General features: G+C 39.0%; 2 protein-coding genes across 5 annotated transcripts in view; both read left to right on the top strand.

Moving 5' to 3' along the window:
• LOC147854296 (uncharacterized) overlaps positions 1-5259 on the top strand; it is a 6345-nt gene extending 1086 nt beyond the window's left edge. The window contains exons 3-9 of the mRNA XM_087331496.1: positions 1146-1240; positions 1458-1509; positions 1636-1682; positions 1756-4296; positions 4377-4463; positions 4546-4723; positions 4814-5259. Coding sequence (XP_087187622.1) covers positions 1146-1240; positions 1458-1509; positions 1636-1682; positions 1756-4296; positions 4377-4463; positions 4546-4723; positions 4814-5017 — 3204 coding nt within the window. The 3' untranslated portion in view covers positions 5018-5259. The remainder of the gene's footprint in view (positions 1-1145; positions 1241-1457; positions 1510-1635; positions 1683-1755; positions 4297-4376; positions 4464-4545; positions 4724-4813) is intronic.
• A 5396-nt stretch (positions 5260-10655) lies between these two features.
• On the top strand, positions 10656-16935 carry LOC147854295 (kinesin-like protein KIN-UB). 4 transcript variants are annotated; one of them, XM_087331108.1, is made up of 21 exons: positions 10656-10795; positions 10883-11167; positions 11265-11365; positions 11463-11585; positions 11687-11875; positions 12138-12359; positions 12472-12646; positions 12753-12902; positions 12997-13085; positions 13185-13397; positions 13511-13660; positions 13739-13918; positions 14006-14134; positions 14836-14970; positions 15041-15164; positions 15285-15377; positions 15476-15601; positions 15680-15805; positions 15907-16050; positions 16153-16281; positions 16396-16935. In XM_087331108.1, the coding sequence occupies exons 2-21, from the start codon at positions 10906-10908 to the stop codon at positions 16557-16559; spliced, it is 3024 nt and encodes a 1007-aa protein (XP_087187234.1). In that variant the 5' UTR covers positions 10656-10795; positions 10883-10905; the 3' UTR covers positions 16560-16935. The 4 variants fall into 4 exon arrangements, with proteins under 4 accessions (XP_087187234.1, XP_087187237.1, XP_087187233.1 ...); XM_087331111.1 differs by having other exon boundaries at positions 10664-11167; positions 14836-14953; positions 15045-15164; XM_087331107.1 differs by having other exon boundaries at positions 10665-11167.
• Positions 16936-26732: the final 9797 nt, after the last annotated feature.

Below are 26732 nucleotides of genomic sequence, written 5' to 3'. Positions count from 1 at the left end.
GCATGAAGAGTTATCATTAAGTGGCCACATTTAATGTTAGAAGTTTTTTTTAGGATCGCCCTAAAGAAGCAATGCTGCTCTGTTTTGATCTCCTAGGTATTTTCTTATTTCACTAGTTAGAGAAGTGAGTGTGACATATTCTATTTCAGTAAGTGCTATAGCATGACATTACATGTGGCCACATCTGATATCCTAAAGGGATCACTCTTAGATCATTTGGCCCACAAATCCCCCTCTGGAAAATCAGTTGGTCTAATAATTTATATTTGCATGCACAAGTTTGGAATGTGAATCATGATCTGTCATGTATTGAAAACGCATATCTATTTTTCATATTCCTCAAAGCATAAAGTCTAGTTACACTTGAAGGATATACCTGGATAACTGTTTTACCCTTTGGCAAGTAGCGTTCTGGCTTAGCTTATATCCTGACATATATTCATATTTACATGTCCATGTGTTTCAAATTACTGAATGGATTTACAGAAGTTAGAGTTTGTTTACCTTGTAGTTTTTCTCTGTTTGTATTTATGCTTTCCTTTTTACTTTCTCATCGTCTTCTGTTTGGGTTAAAATTTTCACCTCTTTTAATTCAAAGTGTATTCTTTTTGCCTGCCAGGAATTTTATTTAGGTTATATGTCCTTTCACCATTTGTTGTGGTAAAAGATTATCCTTTCATTACACCATTCTGTTGGAATATCAGTGCATGGTTCAATATTTTTGCATTGAATATTTTTCTAGCATGAAGTGCCAGAAAGAAATAGATCTTGTTGATCATGGATTATTGTGATCATGACACAATGTGGTGAATTGTAATTGCCTGTATGGATATGTTATGATAATGAGTCATGACATACAATCTTCAGTCAATAGCTGTGCTACCTTACGAGAGCAATACTGATCATGGGAATCGTGATCATGACACAATGTGGTGGAATATAATTGAATGAAATAGGAGAGAATCAGTATGATATTTGCTTGTATGGATATGTTATGACAATGAATTATGGCATGCAATCTTGTGCTACTACCCACGCTACCTTATGAGAGTGATAATGTATGTCATTTATGAAATTCCTGTGAGCGGGTTTTCTAACACATTTATTTCCAGGAGGGTGATCATATGTTTGGCATCCTTGAGCAGGTTTTGAAGGAAGGTGATCGTATAGTTTCCTCTCTGCAGTGTAGAACAGCAGCTGACTTGGAGCACCTTGGTGGTAAGAAAATACCCTTGAAAATGTAATGTCTATCTTGTTATATTCATAATTGTCTTCATTCTAATCCTTAAATTTGGTGATAGCTGAACAAACAGTAACTGGATCTGTCATCGAGAAACAACAATGTAAGAATTTATGTTTTTGTTACAAGGGCTAAGTATAGAGATATTGGAACTAACAGATCCAATACCCTGAAGCTGAAACAGTGTTATCAAGATCCTTGTGCTTAAAGATTGAAGGGTCCAGATTAAAGTTTATTCCATTGAACACCACATTTTGCACTTTCACAAGGTAAGTTTCCTGCAATTTTACAGCTATACCTGAATAAACTTTGTAGCGTCACAGATTTCTGGTTACTATTTTACATAGACACGAATGAGGGAACACATCTGACTCTATCTTGCTACTATTGGATAGGATTGTGAAATCACAGCTTTTATTTCAAGGGGTTATCATCAACTTAGGTAAGTGGCTGTGACCAAAATAAGTAATACTTTTTCAATGATGGATCGATGACTCATATGTGGCTCATACTAGATGCATTGTGATCCCACCTATCATTATACCTTTATATGGAGCAAAACCTATCCAAGAGCAAGAAGCTTTAATGCAGCTTTCAAGCTGTGGTCAAAAGAATATGATTAGAGAATCTTCATCAAGTGCCATAGCTCTTCCATCTACTTCTCAAACAGAGGGGAAATTGAGCACTGCAGAAAATTGTGCTCAGAAAGCTGATGCCACTGAGGCTTCTGTTGGAAAGTCTTCTAAAAGGAAGAAGAAGAAGACGAAGGCAAAAAAGCAATCAAAAAGTGATGCAAAGAATACATGCCTGGTTAACAGCTCTTTGGATACATATAGAAACACAGACTCAGGTTCGAAGCTCCCTTCATCTGGTGAGAAAAATGAGCTTTCTGGATCAAAGCAGCTTAAATCTAATCACCTTCGGCCAAATCAAGGTGAACATGTTTTTGTTAATGATACAAATAATAGGGGTATTGACTGCCAAAACTTTAATGAATCAGATGCCACAGTTGGATCACATAGGCAAATTTCGGTTCCATTTGATCGGCTCAGAAACATAGATGGGGAACCAGATCTGTCTCCATCATTGGGATCCAGCATACATAAACTAGAACCAGGACATGATGGCAAATTTTCATATTCAAGTAGAGGACAGTCTGAAATTAAGAGCGGAAAGCAACAAGTTTTAGAATCAGGATGTGGTGAAGCTGCAATTATTGGAGCAAAGTTTGTTCATCATAGCAAAAATACAAATGAAGGTGCGAATAATAAAGAGACACCCTTTTCTTCGAGGAAACCAGAGTCTGAATTAGATGTTGGTGAGTTGGTTGCTTACAGGAATTCACTGAATGGTCATCTCAAGATCAGAGAAGTCGCTCAGAGTAAGGCCAGATTTGGGTTTCATGACACCTTACCCAGAGAATCGCACACAGATCGTGTGATAAACAATGTCAAACCTGAATTTGAAAGAAGAGACCTCATAGATAACCGCATGAAATCAAATAGGGATGGTTTTTGGACCCGTAGACCATCGGAGGTGGCAGAGTCTTCCTCTTATAGAAATAGGGTGAACCAACGTTCTTTTAATGGGGGTACACTTGGAGAATCAAGGTCATCTCTCCCATTCTGGAGGCACCAAGCAGCAGATCCACACCGAACTGCCCATCCTTGGTCAAAGCCCTCACTTTCAAGACGAGATGAGTGGCTGACAGATCGGGGAACCATGCCTTCCTCTCGCCAAGTGAAGAATATGTCCCCATGGGAACAACATCCAGATCTTAGACAAAATGGCATGAATAGGGGGTTTGGCCATAGTTGGGAGACCTATGTAGATGCTGAGGAATCCATCCCTCAAGGACAAAAAGGAAGCCCTAATGGTCAGAGACAGAACAGAGGGAAAAGTTATGAAATTCCTTTCCGAAATTCAAGAAAATGCTTACCTGAAGATGTAACAAAAGCAGTTTGTAGTAGCATAGAACTTCCCCCGATGCCTGCACATGAAACTCCTCTGCAGAATACAAAAGAACACATTCTTGAGAATGTAACCAATGAAAACTGTGCTAATGTAGCATTAAATCAAGCAGTTCCCAGCAGTTCAGTAGCCCCAAGTATCCGTAGTGCCGAAACGGATATGAACTTGGGTGCATCTCTTATTTTGAGTGATGCTGATCAGAATAGAGGTGCTTGTATCTATCAAGACATAGGCGAGAATCTGACTGAAGAAACTGTTGTGCCTATTGACTGTAAAGAAAGTCCATCAACCATTTTGACAAGTAATGGTGCTATTAACAATTGTGATGGTGGGTATGAGGCCAGAGATGCTACTGGATTAAGTGGATTTGAGCCTGTGAGATCCCAAGTGATTGATCATGTGTGCAACATAGTGGATGCTGTTCAGGCCTCATGTGAAAGCAGAGCAGTCTATGAACAAGTGTCAAGAGGGCTAGGTAATCCTCTATGTGAATTCGAAAAATTTGCAAATGCTGTGGCTCCAGTTCTCAGAATTCCTGAATCGAGTAGTCAACATGATGAGTCAACAGGGTGTTCTTATAGGAATGCAGCTGCTAGTTCTTGTAAGAACATATGTTTGCAGCAACTGGCAAATGTGCCATTAAATGCTCTTTGGGAGTGGTATGAGGAGCCAAGTTGTTTTGGAGTGAAAGTAAAACTAACAGAATGTAAAAGCTTTCCTGCCAGAGATAACGTAAATAGGGAATACCAGGCATTTTTTGTTCCATTCTTGTCAGGGATACAACTCTTTGGCTGGAAGAATAAAAGCAAGACTAACTATGAGGATACTGATAGAGATCAGAATGCAGTTGATCCATTAAATTGTAGTTCCCTCAGTCAACCCATTCTTGCTGTACTCCTTCCGAATCCTACGACTAATAATGCCATAGGTATCAACATGCTAAACCAGAATGATCCAGGTGACATTGAAAATGCAAAGTTTGGCTCTACTACTAATGGATTAAGGCACTGTGATTGTGATGTAGAACTCTTGTATGAGTTTTATGAGGGAGAATCACCCCCACAGCGAAGGCCCCTTGCTGAGAAGTAAGCCACAAAATTGTCAAGTGTCTTCTTGGGTTGACAAAAACTATTCGAGAAATAAAGGTTATTGTCCCCTTTGACAGGATTGTGCAACTGGCAGGAGTATCTAGTGATGGTGATGCATATATGTTGACTAGTGTAAAGATAGGAGAGCTGCATCCTTCTTCTTGGTCAGTATTTGATGCCCTCTCCACTTTTTCTATCTTTTTAAAGCTAACAATTATGAGAACAATATGTCTCATTCTTTCGCAGGTTTGCAGTGGCCTGGTATCCAATCTACAGAATACCTGATGGAACTTTCCGTTCTACCTTTTTGACTTACCATTCATTGAGCTCTTTGCAATGGTCCCGGCCAACTAATAGCAGCCAGTTTTCTGAGAATAACACAGTCACCATACCCGTGGTTGGTTTCATGAGTTACAATGTGCAGGTCAGTGTCTGGAAGTTTCCATCTTAAGGTTCAGTGACATTGTACGTGGGGCGATTTCATCCTCTCATTCATTGCAATTTTCTTTTCTAGGTAAAGGATTGGTTTTCTTTGACTTCATGTTCCAGCTCAAAACATGATACATCAAGAACCTTTGATGCCGATCCAGCTGAAGTGCTTCAAGATCATCTAACTAAACTTGATGCAGCGGCTGTTTCCATGGCAAGAGGCTGCACTGATCAGTTCTCTGGCTTTAAGCATTTGGATTACAACTTTTTCCAAAACCGTAGAAAGTGATAAGAAATGTACATATTATATTATGGTTCATCCATTCTTTCCTCAAAACGGGGTTGTACTAACATTGTTGCCAAAAATGTTATCCATTATATGGATGAAGAGGTAAGAAGGTGATACTTCCAGGGAATGGAGTACCTTTCTGTGAAGCTGAAAGATGATTTTTGTTTAACATCTTTCTGTATTTATCATCTAACAGGTAAGTCTAATTTAGTACTGATGCCATATTCAGACACATGGTTTAATTTTCGTGTCTACTGGATGTGGCATGCATAACATCAATCCCAAAGCACTGAGTTTTAACCTTTCTGTAAAGTTAAAGACTGCACACAACAAATGGAATACATGGTCATTATGTGTGAATGCGTTTTGCTGCTCAAATATATGGGAATATGAATTTGCCTTTTTCATGTCATGTACTTGTATGATGTGTTGCGTGGATATTGAATGTGTTTTGCTGCTCAAATATATGGGAATATGAATTTGCCTTTTTCATGTCATTTACTTGTATGATGTGTTGCGTGGATATTGATGTTGTATGTTGAAATCATCGTACTTTTCAGCACTGCTGACATAAGTAACATGTTTCTGGAGAATGAAATGTTTCATGCTTTGATTGAGTAGGAGTCTGCGTGTGAAAATATGAATTCTCCTTTTTCATGTATATGTATTGGTGATGTATATTTATTGCATGGATATTGATGCTCTATGTCAAATCATGTTGCTTTTGAGCTTTGTTGACATAATCAGTATGTAACATGCTTCTGAAGAATGACAGACATTTCACACTTGATTGAGTAGGATTCGTCTTGCTTTCTGTTTTCTGCTGGCTTTGCTACATTATAGGAGAGTGACATCCACTTAAAGGAATTGTGGTCCTCAGTCCAGCCACATCCATGATGGGTTTATACAGAACTTCAGTTGTATTTTACAAGTCATGTTTTGATGTGTATGATCTGGTTTGATCTTCTCAAACAGGAGTGACATGCTTGAATGTATCTATCATGGGGTTTTTATGGAGTTCATATTTTGTACGGTTTGAGTGGATTTTTACTCACCAAGCTTCTTCTTGGTTGCTCTTAACAAAATAGGCTAGGATTTTGCTCAAAACCTAGTGTCATAACTCTGCTAAAAATTTGTTTGACTAAGCATCATTATTAGCAGGAGTGACATGCTTGAATGTATCTATCATGGGGTTTTTATGGAGTTCATATTTTGTACAGTTTGAGTGGATTTTTACTCACCAAGCTTCTTCTTGGTTGCTCTTAACAAAATAGGCTAGGATTTTGCTCAAAACCTAGTGTCATAACTCTTGCTAAAAATTTGTTTGACTAAGTATCATTATTAGCATTATAGGGCTTGTGTTTGTTGTGAATTCACTCTTAAATCAAATTCACCTAACTCGATGATGATGTATGTATGGTCTTAAGTCAAATTCACCTAATTGTGTACGTATGCTAACTTGTTATAACTATATAATAATGATTGTCTTGATGATGACTGGGTTGTATTATGTAATGATTTTATGCATGCCGAATGTTTATTATGACCATGTATCCATGAAGATGCCATAATATGATGTGACTTTTGTCACTACTGGAAACGAATTTGATAAACATGGATCCTTGACAATAATATATATATATATTTCAAATATCTGTATATGGGCTATTGAGTATTTATACCTTAATCTTACCTTTTAATTAAGCTTTGATGCGTGTAGTTCATACGTATCCAACTTTGAGCACCACAATTGAAAATATGGAGTGGTGTTTTAACAATGGTGCATGATAGGAGATGGTGTTTTATAACTTACATTCATGATGGGTTTGGACTAACAAGGTGTCCATGTAATTTGAAGGGTATGTGTCTTCAACCAACCCCCAATCTGGATCATTAAATGGGTAATGCATAAAGACTATGTAAAGGTATATTGAATAAAAGGTGTCATTGATAAATAGTCTTTGGAGCTTCTTATATATGCAAATACATTGGAAATAAACATGTTTTCAAATTCTATTGAACAATATTTGAATGGACCATAAATAAGATGAGGGGGGAACCAACCAGCCACAAAGTGTACCTGCCCATGCATGGTAAATTAATATACTCTAACTTGCACAAGTATTCATATATTTACAATCTCAAAACCTCATTGCTAGGGTTTTCTTAAGAGAAGGAACCTTAATGTTGTAATCAAACTTTGTCATTTACTTTATTTATTATCATGGAATTCATAGATTATACCTTCCTTGTGAATGTTTATGAATCAAAGTTCATTAAGAAAAATATTATGTCCCAATCCTGTGTGGGGTACCATTGACCACCCTACCTACATACATGCAAGTGATAATAGGTGTCCCAATCCTTTGTTGATCAAATTGAATCGTAACATGCAATGAATTATTTGTCAAGGATAACAATAATTATGGGCACATGGCATGAAGTTGGGCAAGTTGTAAGAAGCATCCATGTGATTTAAGTTAAAAGTGACCATTAACAAAATGTATAAATGGGTGTAAGCTTGCATGTAGTGGTAAAATGTGGAGACACATACATATGTATGTATGAATGTAATGACCAAGTTAAAGGGTTTAATTATTCAGGTGGTTACGTTAACCTTTTTATGTCATTGTAGTGTAATTCTAACTTGGGTTAGTGGACTCCATCTAGAAGTGTTGAGTTTTTGTTCCAAAGTGAGAGACAATAAAAACATGGACTTTGATGGTGAATTGCCAGGAGAATTAAAACTCGAGCACGTGTAGCTTTCCATCATTTCGAGAGAGATGTAAATTTGTAGTACACATGACTTTCAACTAAGGAGTGGCCAAATAAGGACATTGAACCACAACCATCTTTCACACCACGATTGCTAACTTCACATGCTGCACATGATGGGCATATTGTGAAAAGGTAAACTTCAGATTGGTTCACATGAACAAAATGTTCGATATTCAATGCACATAGAAAATTTGTCAAAATGTAACTATCATGATTGGGGCATTGTGGCATTTGTTGATCAATGCATGCAAGAATGTAGGAGTAACATGTGAAGGGCGATCAAGTTTACAACGAAACGCTTGCAAATATCACATATCCTAGATTATGAATCCATTGTTCCTTCACTCTCACATGCACAAAATATCTTAGTTTACCAACATTATATATCTATATATATATGCCAGGCTCTCGTTGGTCGGGCCGAGTTGCATATGGAATTGATCGCAAGGAAGTGCAATGGAATTCGATACTATGTGGGAAGGACGGGTGGGCAAGCGTACGATGGAACCCGAAATGAGAAGCTTCACATATATATATTTATATACTTAGACTAGACCACAGGAGAAAAGGTGGGCATTCCGGATAGGAATTTGCAACGCTTCGATTTCAGCTTAGCCGGTTTGGCCTTGTTTAAACCAAACTGGGTATTCAACACTAGCTTGACCAAACCGTTCAGCCTTAATCGGTTTACCCCCAATCAGGTTTGGATCAAGCCGGTTAACAAAGCTCAAGCCGGAATCGAACCTCCAAACCGTTTTTAAAAAAAGGGTTTAGCGGCTCGGTTTTGGGCTTGAACCGAGGCGTTGCAGGCTTCACAACAACTCATAAGTTGCTTTATTGCGTGTGAGGGAGAGGGGTTTGATAGATGGTGGTTTTTTCAAATTCAAATTTCCAAAAGGCTCAGGAAAGCAGAAAGCAAAAAGCAAAAAGCAAAAGACGAGACAGACACAATGGGTTTGTAAACAAAATTCTGAACACACACACACACACACACACACACTGTCTCTCTCTCTCTCTCACACACACACACACACACACTGTCTCTCTCTTTCTCTCTCTTACACACACACACACACACACTGTCTCTCTCTCTCTCTCTCTCTCTCACACACACACACACACACACCCTCTGCAGCTTCCACGCCTCTCGCCATGGCTCCTTCATGTTGAAGCTCCTCCTGTAATCTCGTTCCTCCCATAGCTCTCCATCTTCATGCTACCTGACAGATCCTTCCAAGGCTTCAGCTCGAATTGCGTAAACGAAGCTGTCTCTGTCTGTCTGTCTCTCCAGGTACTCGGTCTCTCTCGGTCATGTTTCTCCCTTTCATACCTTCATACTGCAGGTTCTCACGCTTTGCCATTGTCTGTGGGATTTGAAGGAACCTTGTAGCTCCTCCGGAGAGTTATCCGTTCGAATTTGCGAAGAAAGCTGAATCTCCTCTCTGTCGCTCTCTCAGGTAAGGCGCGCGCGCACGCACACACGTTTGGCCACGTTTCTCTATTCATACCGGAGGTTTGCACTCATTGTCATGGCTTCTCTGAATTTGAAGGTTCTCCGGAGGAATTCGTTTGATTTTGTGAACAAAACAGGTAATATTTCCTATCTACTGTGCCTCTTTGGTCCTGTTTCTGCCTTCACACAGACTTACAGTACACAGCTAACAGACACAAGTCTCCTTGTCTTCTTTTAATCATTGACACCACAATAATGTGTTTTTTCGTAGTGTTTTCCTTTCTTTCACCAGAAGACGCGATGCGATATCAACGTTTTTGAAACGAACTCAATATATCACATCTTCTTCTGCGTAGCTTGCTTACTTCTGCCAATTTCTACTGTAAATCTCGCATTCTTACACAGGTCATGATCTTCTTAAAGTATTTTATGCAGCAAGTTGCTCAGATAACCTCCGCCTGTTCCTTGCCTGCATCATGATCAGGACATGAAAGTTGATGTTTTGAGTAGGTTCAAGTTTGCTCAGAAATAAAGCAGCCACTTATGGCTGCGGAGCGGAGTTCCACAGCTAGGCTTCTTCTTCATCTAAACCTAATTTTGTCTTTTCAAAACTTTGAAATGCATTGAGACATCGACGCAATTGGCAGAAAAAAAGCCTCATCACTTTGGCCAATACTAAACCCGAGAAGAACCGTGCACATTCATTAATTATATCTTTTTTCAAGGTTACTCCGACTTAAATCAGCTACTTAATTCCATAGCTAAGATTCATCTTCATTCATGCCTGTTTTCCTCTTTTCAAAACTTTGAAATGCATTTAGAAATGGAGGCACGTGGCAGAGGGAAAAAGCAGACGAGAAAGGTGCTTAGTTGAACCATTAATCTCGCTTCCTATTTCTGAAGAAACTTAACCAGCTAAGTATGTCTCTGGGGTATTCCAACGCGAGATATTAGTCTTTCTTCATGCATGCCTAGTTTCCTTATTCTTTTCGAATTGTTTGAAAATATGATTCCGGACGTTGAATCAAAGAAAAATAAATAAATATGGTTTTTTGGTCGTAAACAAATAAATCGTGGCAAGGCGACTACTTCTCCATACCGGTCGTTTTATGTTTTCCTTATAAAAATAAATCGACAAGAAAAAGAAGCATAGCTGGTATTCTGATTATATTCTCATTCCTTTCACTAGCAGACAGCTATGTACCTTAGATTTCGTCCCTGAACCTTTGCTTGAACGAGGGACCTGCGCACGTCGTTTGTTCCAGCCTAGTAGACTCGTCGTGCACTGTAGTGTGATCCCTTTAACCATCTTCTCCTCCTCCTCCTCCTCCTTCTTATTCCACGCGTTCCCCTATCCCTTTCTTGCCATTAGCGCCATGAAGATCGAACCCTGACCCTGAGGATTTCATCATGGATTAGCCTGAGGATTTCATCATAGATAATATTAATCCGTGCCTACATCCTTATTCAGAGGTAGATTGTCTCTGATCCAAGAAAGAATCGTGATCTGCAGATAGAAATCCTCTCTTGAATTATACACAATTCAGGTTATCATTATATAAAACCACAACATTTCCTCATTTAAAATGACTGCATTGCATTCCTTGAATTAATTTGACCTTTCCTTTACTCAGGATCTGAACTAGGCAGAAGATATATGTTATGGATTGATTCTTCTATAATCATCAATAACGTGGAAATGGCACTTGCTGCTAATTTTAGAGTTGACCTTAACGTTCCTTCAGGTGGATCATCCAAAAGAGAGATGGTGCGTCTGGAGAGATCCCTTTCAATAAGCTCCAATGGAAAACAATCACCTACATCAAGTGGCTCACCACCTACTTCTAGAACTAAATCTATTTCAAAGCATGAACGAGAGAGACGAGTAAGCAGAAGCAGCAGGAATGATAATGCGCAAGGTTTGTTTTTCTCTTGTCTTCCTATTGTGCATCTTATATATGTAAGCTAAAGTAGTTTTAGAAATATAATTGACACTATAAATATGCCTATTTCCAGTGCCAGGAAGGGTTAGGGTTTCTGTGAGGCTTCGTCCCAGAAATTCAGAAGAACTAAGAAAGGATGCTGATTTTGCTGACTATGTTGAACTCATGCCAGAGGTGGTTTCCTTTCTTATGCACACTTGTGAGAGGTTAAAGTCTTCATTTCAAGTGATGTGATTGTATCCACTTTCCATTTGCCCTTTATTTCATGTAGCTAAAGAGGTTGAAACTAAGAAAGAATAACTGGGACTGTGATACGTATCAATTTGATGACATCCTGAATGAAACCGCATCACAAAAACGAGTTTATGAAGTGGTAGCAAAGCCAGTAGTAGAGGTTCTTCCATAATTCCCTTCCACCTTTTATGACAACATTTCTCTCCATGTTAAGAATTGAATAGAAGATTTATGCGGTATACAAACTTTCTTTTTTATCAGAGTGTTCTAGAGGGATATAATGGCACTGTCATGGCTTATGGACAAACCGGCACAGGAAAAACATTCACCCTTGGCAAACTTGGTGAAGAAGATGTTGCCGAGCGCGGAATTATGGTGCGAGCTCTGGAAGATATTCTTTCCAATATATCACCAGTTGATCATGATACAGTGACGGTTTCCTATCTGCAAGTAACCCTTCACTACCCTTTATTAATTTCAATACATCTATTTCCTATACTTGCAACTAGGCATTCCTAGAACATGGAATGAACTAGGCTGAGCTAGGCATGCTATGTGTATTTTCCTCAAACATGGTATGTGGAGCTAGGCATCCCTAGACATGGAATGAAGTAGTAACATATGAGTTAAATGGCCAGATTTGTGTGCGTCTAAAATCATGCATGCGATCTATCTCCCTTCTGAAAGCAATTGCTTTTTTTCTGTTCGACAGTTGTATATGGAGAATGTACATGATCTTCTTACCCCAGGAAAGGAAAATCTCACAGTTGTCGAAGACCCAAAGACTGGCGATGTCTCACTGCCTGGAGCAACTTCTGTTGAAATTAGGGACCATGAGAGCTTTCTTCATCTCCTAAAAGTTGGCGAATCTAACCGAATTGCAGCAAATACCAAGATGAACACCGAATCATCTCGAAGTCATGCTTTACTTCTGGTAAGGTGTTGAACTCTCTGCATCTTTAAAGAGATCTTTATCTACCTTTATGTCTCTTAAACGTGAGCTGTTGGCTTTTAATTGCTAAGCATAAGACTTCTTGGTTTGATAGGTCAGTGTTAAAAAGGCAGTTAAAGTTAAACAAGATCGAGAATTGATGGTTCTAGATGAAAATGGTTCAAATCTGAAGACAAGCAAAGACTCCAAAGGATGTGGAGTTTCAATGATAAGGCAGAGCAAATTACTTATCGTGGACTTGGCAGGCTCAGAAAGGATTCACAAATCTGGTTCGGATTTTTTCATTAGAAAGGGATAGCATTAAGTGTATTCCAAAATAACATTCCTCTTGAAAAGGTTTATTCGTGAAGAACGTTTTTTGCTCCATTATTTCAGGCAGTGATGGCCTTTTGTTAGAGGAGGCTAAATTTATCAATCTTTCGCTTACATCCCTTGGAAAATGCATTAATGCACTCGCTGAAGGGAGTCCACATGTTCCCATTAGAGACTCAAAATTAACTCGACTTCTCCGAGATTCGTTTGGAGGTACTTGTGCAAATTTTTAAATGAAGCACAGTTTTTGCTGGGAATTCCCATAATTTCCCTTCTTAATTTCCATCGAACTGTCAATATTTCTTAGGAACTGCAAGGACATCCTTGATCATAACTATTGGGCCATCACCACAGCATCGAGGAGAGACAACAAGTACTATCTTGTTTGGTCAAAGAGTATGAGGGTCTTTTGGAATTTCATTCTACTGTCTTTCAAGTTTCCTGGATATGGTAAGGCTGATTTAGTTGTGTATTTAATCTTTAACCTTTACTCAGGCGATGAAGGTAGAAAATATGCTTAAGCTGAAGGAGGAATTCGATTACCAAACCCTTTCCAAGAAACTACAGATGGATGTGGATAGATTGACCTCGGACAATGAACGATTGAGAAAGGGGATGCTTGTTGTTGAGTATGAAATGCAAAGAAAGGTTGCTGAAGCTCATTTATGTGCGAAAGAGGCAGAAAAACAGTTGCAGGCACTAAAGGAGGTCTAGTCCATTTCCTTCTCTATTTGCATCTCTATTATCATGATATGTCTTGAGGCTATGAATTTTGTAGAAGCAAAAAACATGCATTTGAGCTTTTAGTTTGAATTAAACAGCATGCTGCCACAGAAGAGAAGAGGCTTCAGAGGGAGACAAAGGAAACATTAAGAAAGCTGGAACAAGAACATGTTGAGCTAGAAAATGAGCTCAAGGACCTAAAAATTAGTCTCAAAACAGAGAAAGAATCTGCTATATCTGGGAAAGAGGTGGATCTGCTGTTTTAAATGTTGGGCTTAAGATTTGGGTCTGAAGATTGAGTGCTGAATATTGTGTTTTGTTCACAGATGTTCATGGAGAATGATAGAGCAAGCAAGCAGAAAGAACTGGAAGCATGCATAGAAAAGTATCAATCTGAAATCGCAGAGATGACTCACAAATTTGAAGCAGAACGTGTGCAAAGGGAAGCTTTAGAGCAAAGACTAGAAAACATAGAGAATGGAGTGAAAGGAGAAGCCACGTTTAAGGTATTTCTGTGCTAGCCATGAATATTTCAATAAATCAACTTTCTTGATAGGATTTAGGAAAACTTATTGATAGTCTTTTGGTTTAAGCAGGTAGAAAGTAAAGAGAAACTGTTGGAGCTTTCAAGGAAATTGGAGAAGGCAACTAGGTTGAGAGAAACATCTGAAAGAGAGCTGATGGAAAGGAAATCTCAAAACAAAATGGCACCGAAAGAAGAGGTTTTATTCACCATAGAACATCCTCAAATTAATTAATTACGAGTGATTTATTCTCTCCATGTTTACAAGTTGCCCAGCATACAAACCTAGGCTGCCCTTTCACGTAAATTTGCAAGTGATGCTTAGTAGAGAGAGAGAGAGAGAGAGGAGGGGGGGATATTTATGAAAAAAAGAGATCTGAATCAAGACTAATGTTTTTATTGGCAATAGATACTTTGTGTTACAGTGTATGCCTGAAAGCATTGATTGATAAACCCAACTCTGCTGGATTGGAAGATTTATCTATCATTGGATAAGAATATATAACGTTTTGTTGCATTACACATTAGTATCAAATTTCTGTTTTACTGTTAAAGGTTCTTTTCCGGGCCTCTGCTGTCTAGCAATATAATATGCTTTGAGGAAGTTGTCGAACTATACACATATATTTAACGAGAGTGTCTCCTAGTTCCTTGGTTGCTTGATCCGCATTTATGACTATCCTATGTCACTGCCAAATCCCTACCCTAATCTTTGGTGATGGTAGGGTGTCATCCATTTTACATGAATTGTGGGTATTTAAAGATCCTTGATTTTTTGTTTCTAAATGGAGAAGATAATCCACAGATAATTGTTGGCATTCGATCACACTTTGAATCTATTAAAACTGCATTTGAAAAAGACAAATTATGAATCAATATTCAGCAGTTTGTATTCCCCAGGATGCAGGACTAGCAGATGAGCTAATATCGTTGAAAAAAGAACTGGCTGAACAAGTGCTGCAAAAAGAAGAGCTTGAGAATGAAATAAAGTATCTTAAGCAGCAAATTGTACAGGAAAGTTGCGATGCCTATGAGGTACTGCTTGCTAAGTATTGATTTTTATTTCATTAAGACGTGGGTGACTGAGTTATCTCTTCATCATCAGACAGGAAAACTCGGGGAAAGAGAACTTACAAAGACTGGTTCTGATTCACCGAATAAAGCTAATAAACATCTACGGGAAACAATAAATGGGCAAAGAGTTACTATTGGGAAACTCTTTGAGAAAGGTAATGCGGAAACATCATAGTTAGAAGAACAAATTTCAGAATTGGAAACTTGTAGAATCGAGCATGTATTTTACGTAATCGTGCTATCATTTCTAACATGATTCTTCTTGATTTGTGTAGTGGGTTTGGACAAGATATTGGCATTATTGGAATCAGATGATGTCGACGTTCGAGTCCATGCTGTTAAAGTTGTTGCTAATCTTGCAGCAGAAGGTTACAAATTACAAATCTTAATGCTAAGTTGCCTTTTGCATCTGATAATCAAGAGTTCTTGGGTTCTGTTATACTGACATGTTATGTATTCAATATAGAATCTAATCAGGATAAGATCGTAGCAGCTGGTGGTCTTTCTTCGCTGCTGAAGTTGTTACGAAGTTCAGAGGATGAAACTATTAGACGTGTGGCTGCTGGTGCTATTGCCAACCTTGCCATGAATGGTAAGCTCACAGTATTTTAAACAATGGAAAAACTAGATTCATTTTCTGCTTCCACTCAATTCTTTTTCTATGAGGCAGAGACCAACCAGGAACTCATCACAACTCAGAGTGGAATTAAGCTCTTGTCTTCAATGGCCAATGCGGCAATAGATCCTCAGACAATGCGAATGGTTGCTGGTGCAATTGCAAATCTGTGCGGAAATGGTATTATCATTTCATGTCTTTTGTATAGCCATAGATAAGACAGGGTTTACAATGTTTAGTACTAAATGCTTGGAACTTGTATATTTGATTAAACTTTGCAGATAAGTTGCAGATAAAGTTGAGGGAAGAAGGTGGAATTAAAGCACTTCTTGGGATGGCCCGATCTGAGCATCCTGACGTGTTGGCACAAATTGCTAGAGGAATAGCTAACTTTGCAAAATGCGAGTCCCGAGTTGTTGCTCAAGGTTAGACGTAACATTCATCATTGAAATAGTTTACTTAGCCGAGACTGAAAATAACTAACATTTCACGTTTCTATTTGGATTTTTCAATGATCAACGTACCAGGACAAAAGACAGGGAAATCCCTCCTTATAGAGGACGGGGCATTGACATGGTTGGTTACAAATGCTACCACTGAAGTCTCACCTGTTCGTCGACATATTGAGCTAGCCCTGTGCCATCTAGCTCAGCATGGTATTATTTTTGTCCTGTGCAATTTCTTTTGATATGGCTTTTCAGTGGAACATACACTAAGTAAAACATGAGTTTGGACTAATACATGATAAAATATTGGTCCTACCTTTTCAGAGGTAAATGCTGAGGACTTGGTTGCAGCTGGAGCTTTAGCTGAGATTGTAAGGATATCTGAGAAGTGCTCGAGGGAGGATATTAGAAGTCTTGCCAAGAGAACAATTACTGCAAGCCCAACTTTTCAGTCACAACTCAAAATTGAGTACAAATTGAATCTCTGAACAGAACCACATCATCCATGGTTAGAGATAAATAATATATATATATATATATACACACATATTTATATGACTGGAAATATGGTCATATATCACGCGCCTGAGGAATCAGATGATTGATTGCTAAAGTGCTTTCTTACAAAAAAACATATATACAATGTATACACCATCCGGCCCCCTTTTTTCCATTAGGATTTTTGTCGTCTTGAGTGTAGTATGTACATAAGGGTGTTGGGTGTACAGAAAAGAAAACAATACTCTATCCATGTTGTAAAAAGGCCTACTTTGTGATCTCTCTTGAGTATCTTTCGATATCTCATGGAAGCTCTTCAGTTCAGTTTTGACTTTTGTCATCTCAAATAATCCAGCTCCATGTCTACCTCTATTTGTTTTGTTGTTGTCAATGCCATTGTTTAGAATGACTTGACGTTCTGGGTCAATTGTGCATGACATAGACATATCCATAGCCAATCAAAGATTGGCAATAACTGGTGCTTTGGTGAATCATCCATGTTCCTGGAGTTTCTAACTCTATTTGTTTGTTGTTGTTGATGCAATTGTTTTAAGACGTTCTGGTTGATTATGCATGATATAAACATATAGCCATAGCCAACCAAGATTGGCAATAGCTGGTGCTTTGTGAATTTAGCTACAATCATCCATGTTCTTGATGTGCAGACAATTGATTGGGACCCTTGACCATTAAGGTGACATCAGCAACATAATATTTAATGCTAGCCTTGATATTATTAGAACGTGTTGCTTGGCTCTCATTATTGGGCTTTAATGAATTTGATTTGATACCCGCTGTCAAGGATTGAAGGAAAATAACAATATTGAATTGATAACCAAAATTAAAATTTATTATACACAAGCAGAATAAGAGAAACAAGATTTTGCTTGAGATCAGCATTGAGTTAGAATGGTTTGACAACATTGAGATATTGTGTGTTCATGGACTAATCACAATTGATATACTTCATGAAAATGTATTGGTGACTTAGTTTAGATGTTTAATTGTCAATAGTCATTGTTGCCTCCTACATGCAATAGCAATTGATGTACAGCCCTTGGTAGTTGTTGCATGCTAGATGGATGAAACTTGTGGTCATACTAGTAGGTTAGATGTTTCTTGGTGAGTACATCATTGAATCAGAGGATAAGTTATGAGCTTCATGTCCTTCCACTATCTTAAGGTCCAATCCCCTACATAGAACTAATATTTCAAAGGAAATTAAGTACACATCTGAGTGTCACCCAAAGAGAATGAAAACGACACAACAAGTTTGTCATTCATTCACATGAGGGATGTGAACAATTGCGAAAGGTGTTCCTACCGCTCATGTCTATTATGCATCAAATCATAAATACGGTTGGTGAGGGAATCGTGGCCACAAACGGTGCAAATCACTCAGCTGATGGCGCATGTCATTTGCACCGTCCGATTTGGATAAGAAAGAACGTGCGAAAAATAATCTGTCAGAGGTCGCCCAACTTTGAGTCTTGGGAGAGACAATTCCATCAAGCATACTTTCGAGAGCCACAGACTAAAGGGTGGCTCTTTGACTCATTGGTGACTCCCTCCCTCATGTATGCATTAGTGGTTTGGGCTCCAGGATTACCATCTTTCATGTGGAGGCAATTAGAGAGACCATTGGTGATAATGTTATCACGCCAACTCCGAAGCAAATCGACAGTACCACATGACTTTATTAGGGCTGCGTTCACTTTACCCCCGATGTTAGTAGATGCACTTTTTCAACTTGTAGTCTTTATCCACAGGATAAATAGCCAACCACATGATAGAATATCCTAACAAACCTTTAAGGCCTCTCGATCACTGTATGAGTCTGGCTATACTAGCTCATGGTATGGCATGATGGTGAGTTGGCTTCTTGTGAACGGTCTAGACATTAATAACTTCCCTCCCCTTAGGTACAACCACGCGATTGGTAACACTTAAATCTCTCATGAGGACCGCAATAAAGCAATACGCCAAGAAATATGGCAAATTTACACTTGGTATAAATGGATCACCCCACTAGAGCCACTCCCATCTAAAATGTTGTACTATAAGGAACACTTCATGCACTTCTCTAAGTTAGGTTTTATTACGGGGCCAAAATATCTAGATGTATTCTTACCACATGCACTAAGGGTTGCCATTGGACAACTTAGAATATCATCTCACCAACTTGAGATTGAGAATGGTCGTACTAATGGAGTCCCTAGGGAGGAAAGGATATGTAGGTTATGCCACATAGAGATAGAGGATGAGTACCACTTTACATGCAAGTGTCCCACCTACGCCGAGGTAAGGGCAAAATACCAAGACATACTTGGTTCCTCTCCTACCCTCCCCAAACTATTAGATACTCTAGATATAAAGAAATTAGGCAGATACATCCTAGAGCTAAAACAACACAAAGAGAATAAGTTGCAAAATGCTGACAATAATGTTGCTAATGTTCACCAACATGTAAGAAATGAAGTTTTTCAAGAACAGGGGGAGACAACGAATGTCGACACACTTGCAACACTCGGCCTTTTCCTTGATGAAGCAGAAAACCAACGAAAAACCAAATAGCCTCGGATGTCGTGTTTCAAAGCAACTTGACGTGGTGTAGAAGCAATAAAGAAAATAAGGGAACGTGAGCTACATCGCCTAGAAGCCATGACTAGGGCACTCTATACACTGAGACCATGGGTCACACCCACACCAAAACCCTTTGACCTCCCCCTTCTTTTCGAGAGGCTTGGGTGGAAATGAAATTAAGCTTAGTGCAAAGTCACTTCCTTTTATCGAGTATACCACATTTTGTACACTACTAGAACTCTTTTAGTTTAAGTTCTATTTTTACTTTATTTTATTTTAGTTCTGATGATTGGATAAATACCCATTTTGTTGTAAACCAACTATCTCACGAGCTAATTTTGGCCTTAAGAAGACGTTAATATATCTTTCTTTCTTTGGTCACCCAACCCTGTCAAAGGTCGCCCAACCCTATCAGAGGTCGCCCAACTCCTTGCAGATTGCCCAAAAATATTCAAATAAGCGTGATCTTGAAACTTAAAACTTACAATAACATTTTTTGGAAAAAAAAAACTTACAATAATAGATCAAACTGTCACAAAATCAAACATCAAAATTTCCAAAATCGACGAACTTCACCATATTAAACATAAAACAAATAATAATCTTAAAACATAAAACATAAAACATAAAACATAAATCAACTTATAACATACTTGAAACATAAAACTTAAAACTGAAATAAACTTATAACATAAAACTTAAGACATAAATCAACATATGACATCCTTTTAACATAAATACACTTTAAAACAACGTAAACCAAAATGCATTGGTTTGCAAAACCACTCAAGCTATGTTTATGGCTCATCTGGAGATGATGGCAAGATGCACCCACAATTCTTGCAACAATCAACATTCAAGTCCCTTGATCTAAGGGTCGAGACATCACAATGCAAGCATCGAATCTTCTCCGTCGCACATATTGGCAACCGCCTCCTAGCTCAACTTGCACCTCTTTGCATTTTTCCGGTGTGTGCCTTGGAAGTGTTTGGGGAGCAGCCAATAAGATCTTCTGAAATGTTGACTGGTGCTCCTCTCTTCGCACCAATTGCTTGCTTTTTCCCCATAAAAATATCCTCCATTGGTATTAAATAAAGTGGCCAAAGGCAATATACAACAAAACAGTCCAGTATTACAAAAATTCAACATAATTAAGTAACAAACTATCGAACACTTGTGTAGCCAATAGTGGGCTCTTGAGACTACATTCCAAACCAAAAGTTCATCAACGAATTCTTAAGACCTATCCCGCATTCCACATTTCACATACATAGTGATATTTAGTTTTTCCCTCCAACATGTCCTTCTTCAGAATGTCATCATAAATCTCTGTTCCTTTATTGATGGCTGTCTTGGTAATATAGGCCTTGAAGATACAATTGTATGTGATGTCATCCAATACGCATTGTGCAACTGGTCGAAGAAATCAAGAGTGTCTTCATTGCAGCCATGTTTGAAACAATCTTTGATGATCCTGAATCTATCATGATATTTTTGGCATGTATGTTATCATCAAGATTCACTTCTTCAATATGCTCGGCATTGCCACCACTCTCAATCTTCAAATCGGTAAGCAGGTCAATATTCAGATTTGACATCTTAAAGTGAATGCTTTCAACCGTAGTTTCACTACCCAAAAGAGCTTCGTTCTCTTTATCATTTGACACCTCATCCATAGAAACATTATTTACCTTTCCAGAAGCGTTCTCTTTAAACGGTTTTACCATCTGTGGTTGCTGTTGCTGAACTTGATACTTTGACTTTCTCTCTTGAAGAACCCCTCATGATTGCTTCAACCCCCACACCGTCGTCACTCATCCTTTCAACATACTATTATGCTTCAATCCACACCACCATTTGTGGCTGTTGTTGCTGAACTTGATACTCCTGATAAAAATGTACCAAAAAAACGAAGTAAATGTAGAGTATTTCCTCACCCCCCATGATTGCTTCAGCCCCCACACCGTCGTCACTCATCCTGTCATCATACTATTATGCTTCAATCCACACCACCATCTGTGGTTGCTGTTGTTGAACTGATACTCCTGATAAAATGCACCAAAAAAACGAAGTAAATCTAGAGTATTTCCTCACCCCTCATGATTGCTTCAGCCCCCACACCGTCGTCACTCATCCTGTCATCATACTATTATGCTTCAATCCACACCACCATATGTGGTTGTTGTTGCTGAACTTGATACTCCTGATAAAAATGCACCAAAAAAACGAAGTAAATGTAGAGTATTTCCTCACCCCTCATGATTGCTTCAACCCCCACACCGTCGTCACTTATCCTATCATCATACTATTATGCTTCAATCCACACCACCATCTGTGGCTGCTGTTGTTGAACTTGATACTCCTGATGAAAACGCAACAAAAAAACGAAGTAAATGTAGAGTATTTCCTCACCCCTCATGATTGCTTCAGCCCCCACACTGTCGTCACTCATCCTGTCATCATACTATTATGCTTCAATCCACATCAAAGTTTCCTCACCTACTCATGGTAGCCGGCTTCGACCCCCCCACCATCTTCACTCATCCTTATCAAAGATAAGAAATTCTTCATTCAGTCCACATCAACCATCCCGCCGATTACCACCTAATATATAATGAGAAACCTAAAAACTTCTTTATTCAATCCACATAACAAAGAAAAGAGAAAAACTGTTTCCAAATCTGAAAATTAATGAAGACATAAGCAATTCTCCCTTTCACTCCCTAAATGCTTCATCCTTCATAAAAATCATCCATCCCTTCCGTAAATTTTACAAAACTTAAGTTCATATGTAAAGAAAATATATTACATCCCAACTTTAAGAATGAAATAAGAATGGACTAGGCGGAGGAAACAACCATCGTGGGGGCATGTAATTCCAACTATTTTCATGTGTCCCATCCAGCCATAGAGGTATTGGGCACCATATTTGACGAATTTTCCTTCTTTTCTTACATACCTTTTCTGCTGTTCCTTTGATATTATCATACTCTCCCTTAACTGTGTGTATCAAGTTGTCCCAGAACATCTTTATCATATCCACCATAGTATACTCGATTCCTTCATATTTCTTGTTGCACCGACACTTCCACCATACCCATAAAGCATTAATCGAAACAATATTTAAAATATTTAGCACCTTCAATGTTTGGGACAACCGCTTCAATTCTATTCTCTGATACACGCAATGCTTTTGCACATCGTTCCCCTTCGTACATGGACACCTGCACATCTAAAGACCCCCAAAAAACAACTCCCCATGAAAAAATCGCTCCTCTATATTTACACGAAAACATCCTCAATATTCTTCCCCAATATTTTTGAGCTGCACTACAAGTCCAGAACAAGTGTTTCAAAGTCTCCTCATGTAATTGGCAACACACACATTGACGATCAACAACCTGTCCTTTTAAATGAAAACCTACAGGTAACGCATAATGAAGTAATAACCACTTAAAAGAAATGGCTCTCCGTAGACATGGTAGAGCCCATAAACTCTTCCAATAAGTTGCCAAATATTGAGACGATATTGCACCTGACTCCCAATATTTTTGCACAGTAGGAGGACTTACACAATGTCGATGCAACAAGAAGCGTCTCCCATAAGCCACATAATATTGGAAAAAAGGGATACTCCTACTTTGTTGTTCATTTATCGAAGACCTTCCAACCAACAACCATGCATAATCAGCCGGATCCCAATTCAATTGTTCCACCGGCTTGCTTTGAAATGCCCATAGTCGTCGTGCCTGATTTGCCAAAAAAAGGTTAGGATCAAGGAAAATCTTCTTGTCTAACCTAGCAATGACCCTAATGGGTTTTTTGGCGGCTAGCTGCATAAGTTTAGCTTCTTCTTCCACTAAATATAAAAAACCAACATCTCCAACCTCATAAAATCTTACTCTATCCTCGTTAGTATATGCCATGGCACCCAATAAAATACTCAAAGGAGAGAAAAGACCATACCATGTATAATTATTATGTAAGTTAATTTGCCTTTGTCAATTCCAAAAAGCCTGTTGAATGTGAGCGGACATCAAACATCCCCCTCGTAATGAAGACAAGAGTCGTTGTTTGTCCTCATTTGAGAGAAGTTGAAACCGCTCCCAATCAGCCACACTTGCAGCTGGTCCTAAGTCCATTTTCCCCCACGATAAATGTGGTCTAATACCTAAAACACAACCAGAGTTATCTGTAAACAAAGGATTCCATAACAATGGTTGCCTTAGAAACTGGGTTTCTATTGATGGCAATTGAAATAGAAGAGCCTCTCTAATGTCCTTCCATGCCCTCAAAATGCTTGTAAAAAATTTCCTAGAACCAACATTTTGAGGCTTAATTGGAAATTCAAAATTAAACAACCATCTAAAACTATCCTGCCACTATCCTCCTATAGTAGGCTTAATGTTGCTAAGATACAACAACCATAACTTTTTCCACAACTCATCCCCAGGCATAAATGCTCGCACAACATGCTTCGCAAGAAGAGCCTTAGTTTGGAGCATAGGATCTATTAAGCCCAATCCTCCTTCACTTATTGGTCGGATTAACACCGACCAAGCAACTTTTGCAACAACCCTTGATCCCAGAGAAGCACCCCAAATAAAATTACGAACTAATCGTTGTAATTTTAATATAATGGAACGTGAAAATAACCAAGTAGACGCAACATACCAAATTGATGCAAGCAAAACCGAGTTTGCCACAACTACCCTTCCTGGTAGAGACAAATTAGTTGTATCCCAATACAACAATTTATTTCTAACCCGTAACAAAAAGGGTGTTACCATATCTTCTGCTGACAATTCTAGCCCCACTTGACAACCCAAATACCTTACCGCTTACCAATTGCTTGCTTTTGCCTAATGGATCCACCGTCTTCTTCATTGGTTGGTTCCGGTGCACAAACGTGATACCCCACCATTTGTCTCATTTCTTTGCAGGACACCATACATGCCAAAACTTTCACACGGTCGAGGGATCGTAACCCTTGCCTGAGATATTGAATAGCTACCTCGGTCATTTGTAATTCTGACTCCCATTGCTCCATATTTGATGCACACTAGTTTGTCTCCTTGATTGGTTCTACTTCTGTCTCCACTTCGGTTTCTATGAAATGGTCATTGCACATATGGGCTGCGTGATCTATAAAAGGCAACGACCCACATAGATGTGGCATGTGCCTCTCAATAATCATATGGATGCCGAGTATAGCGTTACATTTACTCGCAGGGTCTTGGCAATCACAATATGAGCACTGGAGCAATACATTATACCATATAGTGGCTTTAGTCAAGCTTAATATTTTAAACCAATATCGGGGCTCGTCCACAATATGCACTGTCACATCATTAGTTTCATACCTCTCTAGTATCCTCTCGGCCTCTTCAAGTCTTGTTGTTTGATCCCAACAATTTGCACGGGGTGCAAATCTACCACTCTCACATATTTCTTGTCGTAACTTGTACCAGTCAATAATGATGCCTCCAACGCAAGTGCTAGTTTGACTGTCCCTGATTAAAACATGCACAAGATCGGTAATTGATCGGTTTATTCTCCCTCTCAAGACAATATATTTGATAAATTGCCAATGTCTCTCCACAATATTCATAGTGTCAACATGTCCGTAGTTGAACATGCTACCAAACTTGGGCCATAGTTTCCTCCACACACATGTCAAGCCACACTATCCTCCTTCTATGTATTGTCAAACACCTGGTTGATTCGCATATTCTACCTTTTAACTCCTCACATTGGGCACTGAATGTGGATTCTGCATTACTTATGGCATTATATGATGCCCAACTTTTATCGATGACTATTGCATTTTGCCTCACATTAGGCATCCTGCAAATATGACTCTCAAGCAAATTTCTAAAGCTACTTGCTCATGGTTTGACCCCTTATTAGAACTGCATATCATGTACCATAATAGGATACCAATTCCCATGGCGTTGGGGGCCACAACCGCATATAATGGCAACCCAAATTGGTTTGTTTTAAACATGGAGTCAATTGCTCAAGAGTTGTTTATTGACATAAAACTCACACATCTCTAACATCCATTCATCTTGAAGCACCAAGATGAACGATTGCCTTGTAGGAGCTCCATAATCACCAGGCAAGTAAGGTTGGACATGAGCCACCTTCCCAAGATCTCACAGTGCATAGGCATCTTGCATCATCAAAGACCAATCAACCTCTGACATGGCAATCCCAATTTTTAACTTGTTGGCCATGTTATGGACCTCCTTTGGCATCATAAAGAACCTATAACTCACAAGATCTAATGGACTAGCCTTGGACTTATGATACCCTTCCTTATGCATGCTCATCCGTGCCAAATGTCGTGCACATCCAACATAAAAAAGGCCACCTTTGCAACAACTTATAACATTAGGGTGTGTTGGCAAATAGTACACATTCGGTCTACTTCCCGGTACATGACCCGTATGAGGTCCATATATTGAAAGGGTCATGGTTCCATGGTCAACCCTATCATTCCTTGGAGCGGCCACATGGAAAGTACACCCACATTGGGGTGAAGGTTTTCTACGTCGAGTGCAGGGATATTGCCGCATGGGCACACTAGCTCGGTGATAAACATACCTAGTCACACGTGCACCCCTTGCGACCCCTATACGGAAGTGTATCTGATACGTCTTTTGAATATCTGTGAGTGTATCATCTACCTTATGGGCCTCTATCTCGATCACTTGTATGGGTCTAGACTTTTTATATTTCATGACACTTGTCCCTTCCATGTCAGATGAAGTTAACCTCAACACAACTTGAGAACCACATTGGTCAACCAGTGCTTTCACATATGTAGTAGGGATCCCATGGTCACAAAGGTCATTGGACCAAAGTCTGTTTAACTCTTTCAGAGTACCTATCAATGGCCGATGCGATGCGCCACAATGTGACGCCAATACTACCTCCCTCCAATTCTCTACTTAAGTAACATGAAGATTAGATGATGCCTTAAGGTATATCACATTCTCATTTCTAAGCATGAGACGACTCTTCATGCGCCTCCATGCATGTCGATTGAGAGGTGCACCCCTTGCGACTGCGTGTAATGTTTCAAACGTTACCTTAACTTGACCTGATAAATCTTTAAGCATTAAATCGTGCGTACCTCTTGTGAACACAAAATACCTGTCCGAATAGTACATGAAGGGATCAACCTCCTCCTCCTCCGGTTCGGATGAAGACGACTCACAGTCTTTGTCAGATGTGGGCGATGCCAACACTTCGTCGGATGAAGACGAATCCAACTCTTCGTCGATAGTTGCATAACCATCCTCATAATCATACAATGAGATTATCAAATCATGGTTATTTGGATTCATCTCGATCACTTCTAAATCTTTTTAAAGTCCAAACGATCCTTTTGCTTGGAGAGATGGCCGAGAGGTCTAATGCGTCAGATTGCTAATCCGTTGTATAGTTCATATGTACCGAGGGTTCAAATCTCTCTCTCTCTCTCTCTCTCTCTCTCTCTCTCTCTCTCTCTCCTTCAATATTTGATAAAATCATTAACCTATTGATGGAGCAACTAATAAATAAATAAAAAT

This window comes from Azolla caroliniana, unplaced genomic scaffold (genome assembly GCF_043228905.1).
Source record: "Azolla caroliniana isolate FFs.n. ecotype wild unplaced genomic scaffold, voAzoCaro1.0.p SCAF_15, whole genome shotgun sequence".
Lineage (NCBI taxonomy): Eukaryota > Viridiplantae > Streptophyta > Polypodiopsida > Salviniales > Salviniaceae > Azolla > Azolla caroliniana.
Note: the sequence above shows the minus strand (reverse complement) of the source record. Positions and strands in the feature narration are given on the sequence as shown.